This window comes from Balearica regulorum, chromosome 5, assembly GCF_011004875.1.
Source record: "Balearica regulorum gibbericeps isolate bBalReg1 chromosome 5, bBalReg1.pri, whole genome shotgun sequence".
Lineage (NCBI taxonomy): Eukaryota > Metazoa > Chordata > Aves > Gruiformes > Gruidae > Balearica > Balearica regulorum.
The window spans coordinates 65,882,001-65,902,227 of NC_046188.1; the positions used below are offsets into that span (position 1 = coordinate 65,882,001).

At 39.0% G+C, this 20,227-nt stretch overlaps 1 protein-coding gene across 8 annotated transcripts in view; it reads right to left on the reverse strand.

Annotated features, from left to right (window-relative positions):
- The window catches only part of ANO5 (anoctamin 5), a 61,153-nt gene that overhangs the window by 23,653 nt on the left and 17,273 nt on the right, over positions 1-20,227 (reverse strand). For 3 of the 8 annotated variants that reach the window (XM_075755343.1, XM_075755346.1, XM_075755342.1), the window contains 5 exons: positions 15,473-15,520; positions 8,614-8,727; positions 2,551-2,619; positions 1,063-1,347; positions 593-706 (listed from right to left, as the gene is read on the reverse strand). In XM_075755343.1, the coding sequence (XP_075611458.1) occupies positions 593-706; positions 1,063-1,347; positions 2,551-2,619; positions 8,614-8,727; positions 15,473-15,520 (630 nt within the window). Of the gene's footprint in view, positions 1-592; positions 707-1,062; positions 1,348-2,550; positions 2,620-8,613; positions 8,728-9,922; positions 9,965-15,472; positions 15,521-20,227 lie in introns of all 8 variants that reach the window. The other 5 variants (XM_075755345.1, XM_075755347.1, XM_075755349.1 and 2 more) reach the window with 3 other exon arrangements.

Below are 20,227 nucleotides of genomic sequence, written 5' to 3' on the forward strand. Positions count from 1 at the left end.
TGCCAGTATTTACCATCCTGACCACGCTTCCAGTATTTGGAGTTGCTCACCAAAACTCTCTAGGAGATGGACAAGGGACCACCCCACAGTGAACTGTAGGGCTCATACAACTCCTCTGACTTCAGTCCCAACACAGTACGATCCTAAGAGCATTTATATAACTACGGCTAGTAGGTACTACTGTATAACTATAGGATATGCGTGTACGCAGCCTATACACTCATTGCTGGATGTATGCATCTACAGTACATTTTCATTCCTTGTTTTAATCTTGCTAATGTACTATCGCATAATCTGTATCACAGACAGTATAGGAATATACTACGGAGTAAGTCTCTTACAAATTATGTGACTGACATGTAAATATATCCTAGAAACTCATCCATAGGAGGAAACATTTCAGCACATAAAAGCCAAACAGGAGGGCTGGCAGATATGTCTTGTGTTTTATAAAACAGAATCGATTACTGGGACAAATGGCAGAAGGGTTTGAGTACATTTTCGTTTCTGCTGGAAACAACAAATGTCGCAGTAGGTAAAAAAGTAAAAACACCGGGAAATACTCAAAGGAGCAGAAAGCTAAAATACTTACATCATGAAGAGGATATGCAGCTGAGTAGGTGCCATTATTTAGCAGTCTCTTAATCCCAAATTTTTTCTTTCCTTCTTCTGTTCCATACGGGCAACGCGTAAGAATATAATTAACCTAGGATTCAAATACAAGGACTTCAGACATTTCCTGCTTTAAGGCCATTTAACAAAAAACTGTAATGGTTGTGCATTGTGCATAATCTGCAGCAATAATATGCAAAAGCAGAAAGCATTTCTCCAGAAGGCCCTACCCTGCATGAGGCCGTTGAGGGCACACTTGCCTTGTAGACATCCACAAGATCCATTCCAACAAATACCATTCCAGATTTCTAAGAAAGATGCACAGGCATCTAGGTTTCCTTGTAGTTACCCAGCGATATCACAGTTTATATACTCCTTCCTTGCACGAATATCCCTACAGGTCTGTGTAAATCTACACGTAAATAAAAGGAGACAAATTAACATACGTACTATTCTGTTTCTCATGGATGGTGAGAAGAAAGTGCTCTCGTCATTAATGAGGTACAGCTCCTGCTTCTCCTTGCTGAACGGTGCCGTGAAATAATCTGGTTCGGGGTGCATGACCTTCTCGGGAAGCCTGAGTGGTGCAAGCATACAGTCCAGGGGGTTCTCCACCGCTGAGGGAATGTCATTTTCCTTGATGGGAACTTTAATATTCAGCACTTCTGCATACGTGATCAGAACCTCCCACGGGGCATGGATCTTCACAAAATAAATCTTGCCATCTTCAGATTCCTGCCCCAGGAAAGTTAAATCTGACGTCAGACTAAACTGTGCTTTATTGCAAGATTTATGAGAATAGTTGTTATACAAAATTTATTGCCGTTTACATATTTTTGAAAGCTTAAAAAAAAAAAGTGAGGGGGAATAGGGGGATTTTTTGTATTTTTTGTGTTTATTTTTTTAACTGAAAAGCTTATCCGAGCAGTTAATTGTTCATAAAGATAACCTTTGCAGTACTACAAGCTCACAAAGGCATTTCAAACTACATTAACCTTGTACAATGAGGCCTGAAAACTTTCATTACGCTCTGAGTCCACTGGAAACGCAAGGGTTTGCGGCGCAGGGCTGGCCCCTCGTCAGCCCACGTGTCCTGCAGACCACCGTACTGGACTGTAAAGCGGTTCTCTTTCCTGGAGAGGGCAGTTTTCATACAGCAGAGTAGAGCAAACAAGACTCCTTGCAAAAAGGAGTTACAACCAGAACTCAGATCTGTTACAGCCTCACAGCTGTGATAAGGAATAATCTTACCAGAGCCCTCACCCTATGGTATATGTTCTTCTAGCGTTCTTCGACACAGGAGAAAATGGCAATCAGAAGGTATTTTTTAACATACTGATAATGAATCGCCATCTAGGGATGTTACAGAGTCTAAACTTCAGCAAGAGTTATTTTGCCCCACCCAATCTCTGGCAGCAGAGAAGAGCATGCTGACTGAAGACGTCAACATCCCAGGTTCTCCAGTTATTCACCAAAACAGTAATGCTAATCAAACATCCTCAAGTTGTTACACCAGGGTCCTTCCTCGTCGTAATCGCAATATCCAGTGGGCACGCGCTAACCTACTCACTAACTTCCAAACATGTTACTAGTTGTTAGGTGGGATTAAAATCTAGCTGTGGGCATATTTCCCAATTTACATGGGTTTCAAGAAAGTCACAGAGATTCTGCAACTGCTTTCTTTTTGGTATGAAATCAAAAGCCATCGCTTCCTCCGGAATTAAAACTACTTTCACAATTCTTACGAACATATCTGGAAAAATAACTCGAATGAACACATTAAGCTGCTTTCACTTAAATTAGCCATGCTCCACTGGAATCTGCTAGAAAAATATGTAATTTGTCTCAAAGAAACAAAGTGCTATGCATTAATTAGTAATTTGCAGGTTCATTTCTTTGGTCTTAATTGTTTTCTCTCTCTCTCTCTTTTTTTTTTACCTTCTTATCTTCAGTTTCTAGTTCCAAACCAGCCTTTTGCAGATTGCTCTCAAATTCTTTTCTTCTTTCCTGAAAAGAAAAAACCCCACACTTTATTAACCAATGAATTTGCAACTAACTAATCACTTACTGATGACTTCACTGACTTTCACTCCTCCTAGCTGCCCCTTAGCGACAACTTCTCAATGCTGTGTGACCTTTGTAAAAGCAAGCAGACCGACAGACAAAAACCAGCTGATGCAAACCACTTCTGAGGGGTGGCCAGCCTAGTGATGGCAACACATCGGGAATTGCATTGACTAGCAACGGGAATCCTATTTGTTCGGAATAGGCGCAGAAACCGTCCGTTCTTGTTAACCAGAGAAGTAAATGAAGTCGTGCGTCTTTAGCATTTCTGACTCTTCGGAAGGGTGATCGTTCAAGTTTAGCTCTATTTCTAAGAGAATGCTAAAACCAGAGGAAAAGAAAAATTCTGGAAGCATCTGGAAGACACCGCTTATAGTAACATCCATTAACCAGTTTAACAATCATGCCCGATACAGATGTTCATTACAGACAATTCAAACACTATGCATCACAAACAAGGTAACTGTAAAACTAGATAAGACTGATAAATCATCACGTGTGAGCTTACATATGCTTAGCTTGCATAAAGTCAGCGTGGACTTCATGCAGCGATAAATAGATCTGCCAGTGGCAGTGCACGATAGCTGCGTGATCTCTGAGTTTGCGACCCTTCTTGAACTCTGCATTTTGCCAAGTAATTCCTAGGTGGTGTCTTTAGATAACAACATTTTCTTCCCTTCCTTCTCTGTAGAATTTTGGCTCCTATTGGGAGACTGAATTAATTTCCTCTTAATGATATAAAATTTGCTGAAGAACTGCCAGAATAACCACAAGTTAAGCTAAATATAGAGCCCTAGCCTCTTTAGAAAGTCTTAAATGACATTTTTCAAACACACTTAAACCCAAAATACCATAGGTTTCAGCCAATTTCCTTTTCCTGCGTGTGTGTGACGAACAAGCTGCCCTATTTGCATTTCAGTTTGCATAAACTACTTCGATAAACGAATACAGACTGAAGAACAGCTTTAATACCCCTCAAATCTACATTAAGATGTATTGATATATTTTCCTGTGTTAGTGGCCTTGCATATTTAGCTCTCACATCTGATTTTGCCAAATATTATTAGACATTAAATTAGACACTGGCCTAGATAAACTTGCAAATATGGTAATTCCTGAGTTCTAGCACATGCGGGGTGGGATGGACTGCAATTCTATGCACTATTTTTTAATTATTCTATCCCATAAACCTCCCTGTATAAACACACCAGAGAACTCTTGTTTGCTGACCTGCTGATCTAATAGCGAACAATACAACTAAAAGGTGATTTATGATTATGTTCGAAAGCGGTATATAAAAGCTGACATTCAAGCCTGGCATCCAAAGCTACGTGCTATTCTGGATTACATTTTCTCCCAACGAAGCAGGCTGGCGTGCGTTCTTTCCCCAGCAAACGCTGGAGGGGAGCCAAGCGAGTCAGCTCAGAGGGTTCACTGCCGCCAGAGACACCAGCCAGCTCCTCCTCCAGCTGCGCAGCTTAGTCACAGACAGAGCCAAAGGGTCTGGCCCCATCTAACTGATTTTTCCTCATATACACTTAGTGGGATAAATTGCAGTGCTCTATTAGAGATTCTGCTCTTTTTACCACCTTGCTCTCTTCCCACAAGCCACCTTCTCTGAAACCCACGTGAATGTACTGTACTTTCCACTCACTTGAAACAACCTTCTTTAAAGGGCAATCAATCTGCTGAAAAAAAAATGCCAAATACTCGATTTCTTCATGTCGCCGTCAAAGGCTTAAAATGGATAATACGTATCCTCAGACTAGCGCTGTTTTGTTTTAATATGTACTCGTAACAATTTTAAGCTTACTGTCCCAAACCTAAAAAGCTCGATCTGGTGCATATATTTGTCACTCCGCTACAGATGCCACTCTGGAGTTGCATAAGTAATCACATCGGTGAAGACCGGTAACAGTGGGCTAAGGCACTTCCTCACATTTTAAGTACAGTTCTTAAGCCTCTCCAAAGCATCTCAAGGACTGAAACCACATTTTCTGTGACCACTGTGGCCTGCGTAGGAGAGAGGCCAGTAGAGCATTCGCCTCTCCAAACACCGCTGTGGCTATCCCGTGTACTTGCACGGAGTAACTTTACCATCTAACGTATGCTAGGCTGCAATGAACCTTCCCGATAAGATTAACAAAGCAAAGTCCAGCGGTACTAATATGCCCAATGCAGATGCAGTATGGCATGATTAGTTACCTAAGGAAGATAGACAACTGTTATAAACCTGTTTCTTGATAACAATGCTGTTACTGCTAGTAACAGCAATCAATACACAGGAGAATAAAATAATTTTAAGTTTACAACATATTATTCCTTAACCAAACTCCTCCTCCTCACTTTTCCCCTTTCTTTAGGCCGGGAACACCATGCTTACAAAAGTCTTTTACATACGAGGATGGTCGGGCTTATTCTAACTGCAGTCATGTGTAGGATATTGAGAAATAAATATGAGCCTTGGCAACAATCACATGCTACTGCAAAGCATACAAGAACTCCGCTCTTGGCTGTACCCTGAGAAAACACAATTCACCTCACAGGACTAACACAGATGGGCTCAGCCCAGGCTCAGCCTGCCCACACAGTTCCCTGGCGAGAACGTTTCAGGTGAGATAGAGCTCGTTTAGCAAAGGCTCCTTGTGCAGGAGGTGCCAAACACCTTCCTTCCACAAGTGCCGGCCAGGCTGCTGTAAAGCAGTGCGGAGAGGTGCCCAGCTTGGATCGAGCCCTGTTTCCAGCTGCTCCTGCAGAGCCGGGGACACGGCTTCTGGCAGTTGGCAGTCTAACAGGGCGCAGCAGGAGCAACAAGCATCTGCTTTCTTGCTGCCCCTGGCTCCCTAATTTTGGGCTATCTGGTGCCTGTAAGAAAGTAGAATTTCCTGTCTGAGATGATAAAAAGTGGGAAAGGACCAGATAAAATTTCTTTCTGTATCCCCATGTCCTACTGGGGACAGGGGGCCTCTGCTTCCAGTAAGCATAGGAACAAGTGACTTTGTACAGAGATCCCAAAGTCCTAAAGCTCTGGAGTCTCTTGTGAAGAAATTCACTTACGGACAATAAAAATCAGGTCCTGGTCATACATGAATAATTTGTTAGATTTAGTTTTTAAAGTTATATTTATTTTTCCATGTTGACATGCATTTCATATGTGGGTAAAATATTTCCACTTATCTGCTAGAGGCTTTGAGGAAAAATATAAAGTATTGTCTCACAAAAATGTAGTCCTAATTTTTGTTTAGAGAGACTTTGTGGTTAGAATTTATTCATGTATCTTATAAAAGGCAAGTTCAAAACAGAGTTTAAGCCGGAAAGTTTCTGGGGAACATCAAAGAAGTTAATGCATTTGTTCTGCATGAGCTAGGGGAGAAGATTACCAGACTGTCTCTTATATCTGTATCAGGGCTATGCTGAAACACACAAAGAAGTTATTAATCCCTTTCTTAGAAAGGCAGAATAAAGCTGTTTCCTTGAGACAAGGAAACAAAACCCTTTGTAACAACTGTTATTCTCTTCCTATGAACATTTCTATTCTTAGCTGTTCCGTTTTGCTGTATCGTACTACAGTAAAAGAAATTCACATTTCTTTGCCACGACAACTGTGTAATAGCAAGCCCAGTGTGCCAGATGAATTCCAAAGGCTGCAGAGCATCAATATTTAAATCTTGTTACCACAAAGACAACAGCTCAGCACTTCTATGCTAAGTAGTCTGCATTAATTTATCGGCATATTCATTGTATAAAGGCCAATGCTGCACATAAATACAGGGCAAATTTCATTTTCTTAGCAGATTCCACGAGAACTGTGCAAAACCCGACATGCTGTAAACATTGATACCTTCACGCCTGTTCGTTCTGCGATCGCAGAGCTAACCTACAGGGCCACAGACCAAATGCCTTCATCACTGGGGCCATAAACTCTTTTGCGAGTAACACACATACAGAATTACATCTCGCAAAACTTGATGTGGATGTTCTAGCCTTTTGCAAGGCAGAGGAGTTCCTTCCTAAGTGCATTTTTACCTCAGAGAAGAGCTACTATATTAGCTACTAACTGTTGGGTTCTTGCCCACGTGAATCCTTCAGTCAATAATGACACCCTCGTACATGGCCTCTGGTCTGGCCAAGATTCCTGCTACCCTCTAATGACCATAAAGCAGTGAGAAGGAAATTGCTGCACACAATATGAATGAGTGACCAGACTGCGCATCTGGCTCATTTCCTTCTCGCTTGAAACATTACCTAAATAGTCTCCATTTCTTCCCTCGTGTTATTTGAGTATGACTAATGGAAAAGTTTATTTTAAGAGTTGCTTTCACATATTTTGCATGGATATTTTTTTCTCCTCTCTACACTGACTGGTCTCCTCTTCCTTCTTTTTTAAATGCATTTTGCTTTATGGTAGCAGGAGGAATCTAGTTAGGATTACAGCCTGACACGAAATGAGTGTGAGTTTGAAAAAGCATGCCATCACATAAACCTATGGTACCATAGCTATAATGTAACTCTGGTTTCCCAAGTAAACCTCCTCGGTGTAGCTAGCTGATGACAGAGATTCTTGCTTTTTTTAAGGTAACAAGAATACGATGCAGGGACTTGTGTTCTACACTGGATCATATTTGCATACAGGCAGCTTAAGTCCTTAATCAAAACAGTATTTCCTTCATAAAGGAATGTAAGCACTAAAGGATTTTTTGAACATCCCAGTTTTGTAGTTTTTGTTCAAAGGAAATTATAATTTTTAATTATGAAACACTGTAATATGACAAGATATAGATAAGAAGCATTCTTTACTTCACAGACCTTTAGTTTTGGTCAAGATTTTGTCATAAACCTTGGTATAATTAGTTTTCTTCAGAAAGCCTTATCTTTCAGAATAATGTGATTACATGAGAAACAAGTCTTTTTTGGTCTTTTTTTTTTAAAAAAAGAACAAACTTTGGAGACATATATTAGAGAGATAGTTTGTAATCTCTGCTGGCTCAGAAATAAGGCAGCAAATAGAGAGAGAACAAAATAATTAAAATCCCTGCAGGGTGGTTTTGGGTTTTTTTAAATATTATGTTCATAAAAAGTTTATTGCTTATCTTGACTGCATCTCATAGTACTGGATTTTTTAAATAGTTTGAATTTACGTATCAGTCAAGTTAGACCTCAAGTGTCATTGTAAGCAACGAACAAATACATGTGATTTACTGATTCCGTCTGACCTACTCTGCTGCCATTCAGGCAACTGGGTCTCGCTGGGAAGTTCGGGGATGATCATTAACTAGCATTTCAGAGACAGCCTGTACTTCATCCTCTGCTACATAGGAGGTCTCTTATTAAAGTCATTTTAAATATTCTTCTGGAAGAATGAATTGACATACATAGAGCTCAAGTCAAGCACTAGGAAGAGCTCAAAGAGGAGACACTGTGTTTGTTTTACTCAAGATTATAAAAAAAAAAATCTTAAAAGGAAAATTGCATGGATTCTTGGATCTAAGAATCTATTGCTGTTCTAACTGAAGTCAAAGGATAAGGGGAAAAAAGTTATTGTTAGATGTTATTTGGATAATGCCTTCCTTCTGGAGAAGAAACCGCCTTCATTTAACAGTATTTACAGATATTTCACCAAAGCCACGGCTAACTATAAGACTGTTAACTGAAGGAAACTAAATCATTTGGATTACTTGGCATTGATTGTATATTGACCAGCCTAAGTAACAGAGAGTGATTAATTCCGTAAATAAAGCCCCAAAAAATCTAATAAAATTGGGTCCTGATGCACAGCAATAAATTACACAGAAATTTCAGTACATGGAATGGCTTTTCACAAAGCTATAAAATTTTTAACTAAGTCCTATTTCAGCTGATTGTAGTGATTTGAAAGGCTTAGTAATTCATATTCAGGTTATGACAGATAAGAAGAGGACCTCAAAAAACCAAACTTACCACCTTTTTTTCCCATTCCTTATTAAGATCGTCCACATAGGAGAGAACAAAATCAATTCTCCTGACACCGTCCCTGAAGAAAATAGAATCTTTGCTTTCATGTCTTTTATCAATCTGTGGAAGATATAGGCATATGATTAAAAAAAAACCCAAGTAGTGCTCTTGCTCTAAAATATAACAGAAGACAACAAAGTTTGCCCAAATTGCCTCAATTCTTCAGTTTCTTCATTGCTGAAGACATACTTGGGCAAGTTTTAACAAGGGTTATATCCAGTTAAAATAATTTCCAAATTAACTGCTTACATCCACAAACGCTACGTGGAAATAACTGGTATATGAAGAATACATATATATTAGTGTAGCAGTACTTGTGACAATGCTATCATTTACTCCTTCACAGTCTTTACAGTGTGTCATAAATGATCAAGACAAGTGTTATTTTACAGCATGATTTTTTTCTGCCATTAGATCAGAATGCCACTCTACACAAAAGCCAGCTAGGGCACAGTTCATCAACTTGAAGCAGGTAGCAAAAAGTAAATTCCATGCGTTGTCTTCTACATGACAAGATTCACTAAACCAGCCATCACAGAGAAATACATCCCAGTAACAACCATGTACAACAACAACACACAAACGATATGGGGGTTACATTTCAAAATTGAGTACTTACATTTTATTAGATTTATTTTTCTTCCCAAGAAAGTATCAATGCAACAGGGTAATTAGTATTCCAACTGATTTATTCAAGGTGATATTTTAATTTATCAGCATGCCAGAATGTCGTAATAACAACATTCATCTTTTTCACTGATTAGGCCACAGCAATTAATGTTAAGCAAATAAAGACTATTACCTCACTCTCCTAGGGAAGTTAACATAATATTAGGTAATATTATTTATTATTGTATCAGGATTCAGCTCTACCAAATTGTTTACAAGACTAGAATTTCATACAGCAAAGTGCTCGCCATAGAAGCTAATATTCTGGTCTAAATTTAACTCCATGCTAAGGAAGGTTGGTGTTGGGTTTTTTAACTACACCCATCAGCAAAAGCGTATTCATGTAGAACCAAATTGGGGTTTCATTTTATTAGAGTAGGAACAAAAAAGAATAATTCAGAGGGTTATGACTCTGTCTTCTCGTTCTTAAACCATGCAAGGATGCATGTGAAAAAGTTCTCTGAGAAAGCACAGATTATTTGTAACTGTGCACCTTGCTCCCAGTTAACAAAAGGCATCACACAGTGAAGCATGTTATTACTGCAGCCATCCAAGCCACTTGCAATATCATTCATCACTGTTTTACCCTGAGACGTCGCTTCAGGAACAGCTTATATCTCCTTCCACTCTGCCGGAATAACCAACAAGTAGTTAGCAAGCCCACTGCTCCTCTCTGAGATCCAAACCAACTGCTTCAAGCACATACCCTGCCCCCAACTAAAGTTAGTGAGAAATTTGTGTCCTTAAGAAACCCAGGAAGCGCTTCCAACTATTAGAAAAACACAAGCACCCCCAAACAGGATGACTATAATGGTTTTTTTAAAGGCAAAGCTGTGCTGGCATCATTTTGATAATAAACTCAGGTAATTTAAAATAGTAACTCCTAAATTGCTAATTGCCATCATTTGGCTACTTTAAACAGACTTTAAAAAAAAGAACAATACAGTTTCTAGGAATGCAATGCCAAGGTCACAAAACAAGCGCTGGCTAACGAATAGAGGCCACTTTTCTCTTATGCTCACTGGGAAATAAAAAGACAAATGGCAACCACGTAATTCCAGAGCTGACAAAATTACAAGCAATAATATCCACATACTCCACGACATACAGTTATCTTCAAATAGGCTCAAATTTAATAATAATAAAAAAATTAATTAAACACCCCCTTTGTTCCATAGTGTTGCACAACTTTATGCGTCTTCACTAGATACAGTGGTAACTGCTGAAACCAGAGAGTAGCCTACTTGGCTGATCCATGCCTTCTGGAGAATTCCTGTATTTCCGAAGCCATCCTTGCCTTTGGGGAGCTACAAAACTCTATGTTGCAAATCAAAGTAACACAAAAAAGCTAAATGAAATTATTCCCTGAAAATGCTGCAATCCTCTCTTTGCCTTCCCTCTTCAGCAATCCTGTTGGCTTTTTTCTCTTCTTGAGAAACATTTACAGCATATCAATTAAAGTAGACTACTTTGTCAGAATTGAAATCAGGACAGCTACCTCAGAAAATGCTTTTGCTTACGAATGCAGTACATAATCATGCAAGAATAAGAAGCACACAAAAATCATGTAATCCAATACAAGAAAAGAAACAGCATTTTCCTATTCTATTTTGTGCTTACAGGGTTGTTTTTTGTAAGTAGAATTGTGACTAGAAGCAAATTGCAACTGTGTAGATGTTTATTTGATTAGCACATAGAACCACACCACAACTACATAGCATCAGCAGTACTGTAACTATTCAGCATTACAGTAAGTGAACCCCAAAGTTCATTCTAACAACTTACAACGTTGGGAATTGGCCCAAAACTAGACCACTCCAACCACCAATTTAACAAGACAGAAATTGTGCGAGCACAGATGATATCCTTGTGAACTAACAAAATCCATATACACAAAGGAAAAAAAACCATACCAACAAACCAATAAATATTTACTTCAATAAAGCTCCTGCCAAAGGAGCATCCCAAATTCTTTGGGTAGCACAGTTATAATTATATAATTGAAGTAATACTTTATCTTTAGAGCCATCAAAGTTTGCTCATTTTCTAAGATGTATCAGAATCCCACTCAGTCATTAAAGGTCTGACTATCAATTTTAGAAGACATAGTAGTCATTGTTGGATCTGCTTTGAGAAGAGGAATACTTACCACTTCCCTCTCCTTCTGTACATAGGATTATTCATCACGGATAGTGACAGGCCTACTTAATCATCCCCTAAATTATTCCTTTCCATTTTGCTGCATTTGTATTTCACATGAAGAACAAGATCAGTCTTGCATATTCATGCAATTCTGTGCATACATCTGCACTTACAGGTTTAAAATCTATAAAATGTTATTAATTTGCATTGGTTGCATCAGTCAATCACAAAACATTACAGATTAGTACATCTTATTTCTTAACAGCTCTTTCCAGAACTGTATTCAAATAATTGATCTTAGACAACCTGCAGTTATTAAATGAAGTTACACCTCATCAGAGCAGATATTCTGTGACGTGTACCTTCTGGAACACAAGTAATCAAATTAAAATTTCCCAACGCAGCACAGATAGCAAGCAGAAGCTTTTGCATAATTGAATAATACCCGATGAGGAATTACAGAAGAGATGGAGCCCCGAGGTACATGGTGAAAACTCAAGAAAACAAGTTGGAGCAAGGGAAATTTCTACTGGATGTGAGGGTGTGGTTGAGCAGGAGCAGGTACAACAGGTTGCCCAGACAGACTGTGTCATCTCCATCCTCAGAGATTACGCAGCATGACCAAGCAAGGTCCTGACTGAGCAACTTGACTCAAGTATGAAGTCGGCCTTGCCTTGAGTAGGAGCTTGGCCAAGGAGACCTTCGGAGGTCCCTTCCAATCCAAGTCACTGCACGATTCTACGAAATGGTGTTACTGTAAGTGTTTAGTGTTCATCAGTGCTTCCAAAAGTTGGATAAATCCATCAGTTACAAAGCAAGTTTACAAAAACTACTTGTTCAAAAACAAATACTACCTTCCTATTTTCTGTAGTAACTTTCCAATTTTAATAGTCTAATTATGTCTGTAAGAAATAAGTGACTTCATGGCCTGTGGTCAGATCTGCTAATTGAACGCTCTAACAGTCTGTCATAAAGAGCTAAATGTTTCTTGTAGCCACATAAGTGCAGACTTAATGAATTCATATGGAATTATATTAACATTCCTAGTTAAGTGTTAACTTCTGCCTAGACATTCAGTGGAGGTCGGGGTATCGGACCATGTTCAGCCAAACAGCCCTCCAAGTACCCAGACTTGCAATCCCCACATTAGACACAAACTGAGCCCTGCAGTAGGAAATCCTGACTCAAACAGGACAGGTCACAGCAAAGGCCAGGATGTCAGCATGGAAATAAAAGCACAGCTCAAGACGAAGCAAGGCTGTAACACCCCACGTTCGGTTCTGCCCAAACGGGTTTGGGTAAAGCGTGTAAACACTGGCTGGCGGTCGCACGCTACGTTCAAATCCATCAAAACTCTCCCATGCTGCTAAATACTTGACGATCCTTGGCCACCCTGCTCCCACAGGTAGCTCAGATTTGCTTCTCCAGGGCCAAAGCAAACAAGCCAGTCACCGCGAACAGGAGAGGGGAAGCGAGCTGCTGGATGTGGCATGAACCACTTAAACATCGTAACAGAAAGTGCTTCAGAGAAACAACGTTGCATTGAAGCTGAAAAGACTGTGGTAAACGTTTCCGTGGCCTTGCTCAGCCACCAAAACGGGCAGACAACTGACCTTGGTCAGTATAGTCTGCTACCCCTTGGGGGTTTACTGATATCATAGAAAGCAAGCACATTTTGCAGATTATGCCTGCATTATTTAATCCTGTATATTTTCACAGGACTCAGAGGGATTTCTATTTCTGGTCATTCACTGAACAGGAAATTTATGTCCTTACAGGCCACTTAGCACAGCTCTCCTTGTAGGCAACAGAGCTTCCTCCAAATACACCTTGCTACTACATATCCTAGCCCTCTCCACATCCATACTTCAAAGACCGAGGAACTTGGCTTCAAGCAATACTTTTCAAATTAATATTCAGTCAGAAAACTGCAAGTTTAAGGGCCTACACTCAGAAACACCCTTCCCAAATTCAGTTCCTCAGAGTTCAAGGTTTCACAGGTGTTCAACCTCGCAGAGCTGGGACTGCAGGTTCAGACCTCAGCATCTTCCACCCTCTGCTTCTTGTATCTCCGTGGGAAGGTGGTTTAGAGCAGAAATGTCAATAACAAAGCAATAACTCATCTAAAACGGAGGAACCCAATACATTAGCTTCATTAGAGTTACAGCACAGCGAAGGATCTCCAGCTATGAGTAACAGGTACGCTGAGAAGTTACGTTAATAACGTGATCCCCATCAGCACATCTAGGAGTTATACTATCACAGTCCTACATCACACGAAAACTGCCTGAAATTACAAAATAAAACTGATTTGCAATATTTTGCTTGCTTACGAGATATAGTCTACAGACTAAATATTTATTTTATTTACTGCATACCTTTGATAATCACTCAGGCAAATTAGCTTTTATCACAGACAGTGTAAAAAACCAAAATAACCACATTACAAAGCAATTAGTTAACTTACAAATTAACAATCCACTGCAGAAAAGATTTTAGAACACAGAAATGGACAAAAGTATAAGGGTTTGAAAGCTGAACCAAAATACAAGAAAAGCTTCCATAATTGACAGGGCAGGAAACATTCAATGGCCTAAAGACAAAATTATCACCGTCACTTAGATACCCAGTTTACACAGAATATTTATATACACCCACCCACCCCACCCCTTTTCACTGAATTAAACATGTTTACAGCTACAGGAATACTATGATAACATGCTGATTTAAGTGCCACTATGCTAAACATAACTGTTTGATAACAAGTATTTCAAAAAGCTCCTGGAAATGCATTTACACACCATATGCAAACATATAGGCTCTCTGTTGAAAATCAAAAAGGCAAATTCCTGATTTATGCACAGTAAACTCAGTTCCCATTATACCAGCGTAGCCCTTTGCATGAAGTTCTCTTCAATATCCTACCTTGGAGGACTCCACGCAACCGAAGTGCTTACCCACTTCAAAGAAGTGTGTTAACAACACTCTTACCACCACACATCTCGATTTCCAGTTATGCTTCATGCAGGCTACAAAGTTGCATACAAAACTACAACCTTTCCCATTCAAAGAAACACAAAACGCCCACGTTTTTCTCGTGGCTAAAACTCGCAAGCTACTTTTTGCACCTTCATCACACGTGTTTCAATTTTGAACCACATTACAATCTGAAAGCTGGAAAACATGCATTTCAAAGCAGTTTAAGACACCAAGATATTTGCACTAAAATTTAAATGCACAGAAAAAGCCTCTCTTGGATAAAAGAGCACAGTAAACATGAATAGAACAAAGAAAAATAAAAAAAAAATGCTAACAGAGCGTATGTGTTAATGTAAGACACCAGAGCCCAATGTAAGCAAGCAGACAGTTTTAATATACCTCAGCATGTACTTCTTCAGTTATCTTAAATGAGGTTTTGTAATTTTTTTTCTCCATAAAAGAATAACGGTTAAGTTTTCTGATATATTTGACAATTGATACAGTTATCTTGTCTGTGAATTTCAATAAGAAGATATTTTGACTCTTTCCTTATTACTACAATAAGAAAAAAAAAGGCAACACATTTCAAATGGTGTCAGTGTTTGTTTCTTGCTCTTTAAAACGTTTTAAAGTATCATGCTGACTCAGAGAGCCCTTCAGATTATTATGATAAAAAGGAATCCCCCATATGTTAATAACACCATAGTCAGAATATATCCTCTATCCCATCAAACCAAAACAATCATTAAAAAAGCAAACTTTCCAGTTTACTCCACCAATACTTTTCAATTTTGTCTGTCATCCTTTCGATTTGCTTGAATTTATCATTTAAGCCATCACTAGGAATAAACTAAAACATCACATTCATTTTTATACGCTAGAAAAACAATTCTTTTTGGAAGGATGGCTTCTTTGAAACTGGAAAATTTTCCGGTGAGGGACGTTTTGGCATACGGTAATAGAAGGACGCCACACAAATTCATGCAAGGAAGCATGAACATTGCTTACTGCTTACCACTTGATGTTCAGGGATGAGTAAAGTAGTCTCAGTGCTGTTTAGGCCCTGCCAGTGGCATCACGGGAAAAACATAATGTTGTTAGCAATGATGCAAAGGATGCTTTAAAATAAAAGGCTATTTCAGAAGAAACAGTGTAGCTTCTGCTTTAAGTTGCTGAAAAGCTGTTCTGAGAGATAGTTGGATTTTCAGGCTAAATAGTCAAAGTTTAAACAAACCTCTACTTCCTCTGATGAGCCCATATTGATTTTTAAATATAAAGAATAACAACTTTTAATAAAAGCTATACAGTATTCCTCAGCATTCCCATTACAAAAAATAAAGTCTAAACAACTTGACACAGATTACTGTTTACGAGCTGATAAAGAACAACAGTACTTTTTGCTGTTTTAATACTGAAGACAGAAAACGTACATAGCGCAGACGGCTGCACTCACATCAGAACAAGCGTGGCGCCCCTTACTTAGCTATTTTTTCAATACAGACTGAAATGACACCACGAGCACTGAATGAAAATAAATGCAGAGACGAATCATTAATCTCAGGGTAGACAAGGCAAATTGGTATCAGTAATTGTAATTGTTATGCCTAACGAGACTAGTGAGGGCTTCCAGCTTCCAGTTGTGACCCGCGCCTGCTGAGGCCCTACCCTGATTTTACTTGTACAAGACCTGGGTGCTCATCATTTTCCTGTACGTGGGTCTGCAGGGTGCTGCAACGTGCTCTGGCCAGACTCCCCGCAGGGGTGGGAGGAAGACCAACAGCAGAGGACTCTGCAGAGCACAGGTCTCCTCCGAAGACCCGTCCATAAGCTATCTGGGGTCCTGGCCCACGGCTGTAGGACTGCGTGAGCAAAGGATTTGGACATCAGGTTTCGCTATTGAATGAATACTAGTTTGCAATACCTAAGCTGTTTTGCAATATCTAATTCTCTTAGTCAGTAATTTCTCACGCTGTTCTGTTGTTTTGCTTCTGAAAACAAATCACAAACAGGTTTAAACAGTGAAACCAAATAGTGTGAGCACATTATAAAAATATGCCAGTTCTCTGTGGAATTAAATTAACTTTCAACAGAAGTAGAATGTTAACTTCATTTCATTATTGTATCATCATTTATTGGTTTAGAGTTGTAATATTTCAAAAAGTATATTTCCCAAAATCCAATTTTCATAAAGTACTGCCTATGATTTTTGAAATTAGAAATTAATATTTTTCACTTTTATTACAATTTTACTTGAGAGAAACCACACAGGTCCATTCCTATAATTCTGTGAAACAAACACGCTATTTTTGCTCCTGTTTACATTGCAAGTAATACATACACACATCTTTACATTCTTTCTTAATGATGTCATCTCTGAGTGTTTGCTCATCTAAGTAAGATAAAAATGTCCTTTTCAGAATTCAGTCCGATAAACACAGAAAGATCAATCTGTTTTTTGGCAAGGAACCCACATGAGAAACAGTGCAAATATAAATAGCTGCACCTAAGATAGTCTCAACTGGGTTTAGAAATCTAATCCTCACGTCATTGATGCTGCTGGAAAAACCTGCACTATTTGTAGAGGAGGGCTGAGACACTTAAGCAAAAGATTTTCTCCAATTATACACTGACAGTATCTGCCATGTAAAGTACTGTACAAATGTGACATCAATGAAAGCACAGCCTTGCTTTTCATCGCTGCCCTATGGCTCCTGACCTCTCCCTTGCACACCTGCCCCCATCCAAGTTGGTGCCCTCCCATCTGCTTCTCTTTCACCTCTCCATCCCGTACTCCTCCCACCCACAGCTTCCCACCTCCTCCATGATGAGATGTAAATTCATATTTTAGCCACCTGCTGATCCTCAGATGCTGCCCACCCTGCTCTACTCCGAGATAAAATTGTAATACATGTAGTGGAACGCTGAAGCGGGGGATGAAGACACACAGCTGGCAGAGTCCTTGGTACATTCCCATGCTCTTTGTGAAATGCTGTCCTGTTAATCTAGGGAACTTACCCGGCTCTCAATACAACTGCCTGAAATTAATTAGCTCCATTCATGGAGGTTAAGTATTGTAAAATTGGTGATAGCCAACAAACCTTGTCCTGCACATTTAAAGTGCAAGTACTCTTGTAGAGAGACACCACTTTTCATTATACGCCAAAGTCCATGTACAGCACAATGGGGCTTCAATCCTGACAACGGATCACCCCCAAAACAAGAACCAACCAGTGCCTTCAGAAACACTCAAGTAGTCCAACTTTGCCGAGATGGAAAGCAAGGCTAAAGAAGGACGGCAGTGATGGCAGCAGCGTTGGGCTGGTCCTTTGGAATCCACTCTCAGAGTCATAATAGTATTTTATGTTTCTCTCTAGATGAAAACCCACTGAACTGAAAAATGAACAAGTTTCTTCAGAAAAAAATCAATTCATTTGGAACACCTGCAGTGCCTGCTGCTCTCAAAAAAAAAAAGTAATCTGTGTCACATTTTGGTAAAATGCATTGCTTCGATACATTTGATGGAGCTCTGCCAATTTATTCCTGCTAACCTGGCTTAAGTAAAGACAGCTTGTTCCCAGGTTTTCTCACGATCAAGTTACAATATGGAAAATCCTGATTAACAGAAATTTTTAGTAAGCATTTCATTGGTGTGAAATTAACAGGAAAGGTGAACGTCTCATGGATAAGTGCAAAATTAATTCCTAGCTTCTCACAGCAAGAATAGGGCACAATCCTACAGCTTTACTCAGAGAGTAGTGCAGGCATCTGCCTTTTATGAGGGTGAAAAACTCAGCGTCCACACACACACAAAGCAAACATTGGTACTTTGTACTATTTAATTGGAATAGCAGACAGACAGATAGTCCTCCGTATATACCTCTTAGAGATGTCCACAAACTACAGACTAGTTAATGATTCAATCTTCTACAAAACCTGCACTAATTTTACATTTATCCCACTTGAATGGCCTAAAATTTTACTATCAGGAAATTTAATACAAATTCAATTTTTTAACCTTTCTTCCAATCTTGAATTAACCGATCTTCTTCCCTCTTAAGAACAGGAACTGTATTTTGTTAGTGGGCCTTACCCTCATTTACTTTGTAACTTGAACAACTAATTATAATCACTAAACAGAGATGCACCATGCTATCAAAACAAATTATGTCATTATATATATATTTTTCTAGTGCTTTTTCTGCACAAACATAAAGCACAGAGGAAAAACAGTGATTTCATTCACTTTTCCAATTTGCCTGAAAGGACTTTCAGAGGCATTGACGTATTTCTTGGAACGGGAACTCCGTAGAGGCTGACTCAGGTAGATTCTACACAGAGAGTCAATTAGGACAGTTGCCTATCCCTAACAGAAGTGGCTGTCTATCAATTAGTGATTTAACAATGACATAATTTGAAACAGACTCATTTGAAAATACCCCTAACATATCCTTTTTTTTTTCCTTTCCAGTCTGCTGTTTGCTGAAAATATCTCCTTACCTCCCCGCATGAGAAAGCGTCTAGAAATGATACATGCTATAAGGTTTGTAATATGAAAAGCTGTTGAACTCCGAGCGATCCTGTTTCTTTCATTCTTGTGCGAGATTAATGGAAGAAGAAAAATAAGGAGACTCAACAAGAAGCAGGTAAAAAAAAATAAAGAAAAAACCAAGGTAAAATAGGGAAGGAGGAATGGGTTAGAGCACAAATGCAAAATCACGAGGAAGAACCAAAAGCACCATTGATTGGATACTCAATTGCTTTGTGAGCCCTGGACTTCCTCTGACTTTTGTATTTATGTTGGCAGGCTTCACCACAGACTTTCTTTTCCACCTTCATTTTTGTTTTACTTGCAGCATTCCTTATGCACAAATCACACATTCCTTTACAGATTACAAAAGAAAAAAAAAATGCCACTGAATTATGGATAGGTAATGTTGTCTGCTCTCCATAGTAGGATCTAAGATTTCCCCCCCCCCCGTTGCTAAATCAACAATAAGGCTGCTGCTTTTTCTCGCTACTGCTGAGCAGAAGCATATTGTTGTTGCATGTTACGTTTCTTCTCTTCCAAAAGAAAAGACAGCCCAAGCATAATGAAGTTGTGACCTGAATGTAAATTCATTTAACTCTTTCCCAATTATCTTTTTATGAATGCATTCTGTTATACAATTACCTGACTTAAATTGTTTTAAGACTTCCAAGTGTTCATATTTTCCAACTGCAGAAACAAAGTTAAGTACAGGGTTAAATAACAAGAAAATTACCAACCTACCCCAGAGTAAAATTATTGAATAAAAAATGTGCTATGTGTCAAAACAAGAACAAAGCATGTTGACCTGAGATCAAAAGGGTCTTGGTGAAAAGAGGAAAAACCATGGCTTGTCTTCAATGCCAGGACAGATGACCCTGCTCAATTCCTGTGGGAATGCATCAAGGATGACAAAAGGCAGCCTAGCAAAGAACTGAGGAAAAAGAAATTCTTGCAGTTTATAGAGAAGAAAATTGAAGTTGTGACAACACAGAAAGATAAAGGATTAGCATGATATGGAAAAAAAAAAAAAAGAAAAAAAAAATCAGAGCTATCTTATTGTTGGAATGAATTCATGGAAAAACTTTAAGGATAGACTTAACCTGAATATCTAGGACATTGATCATCAAGAACTAAATCTGTCATGGGTGATAAGAGCATGAAACTGGGCAAGAAGATTAAGAGTAACTTTGCAACTTTACATCTGGCTAATGCACAGAAAGCAAAAATCCGATAAATGAAGCT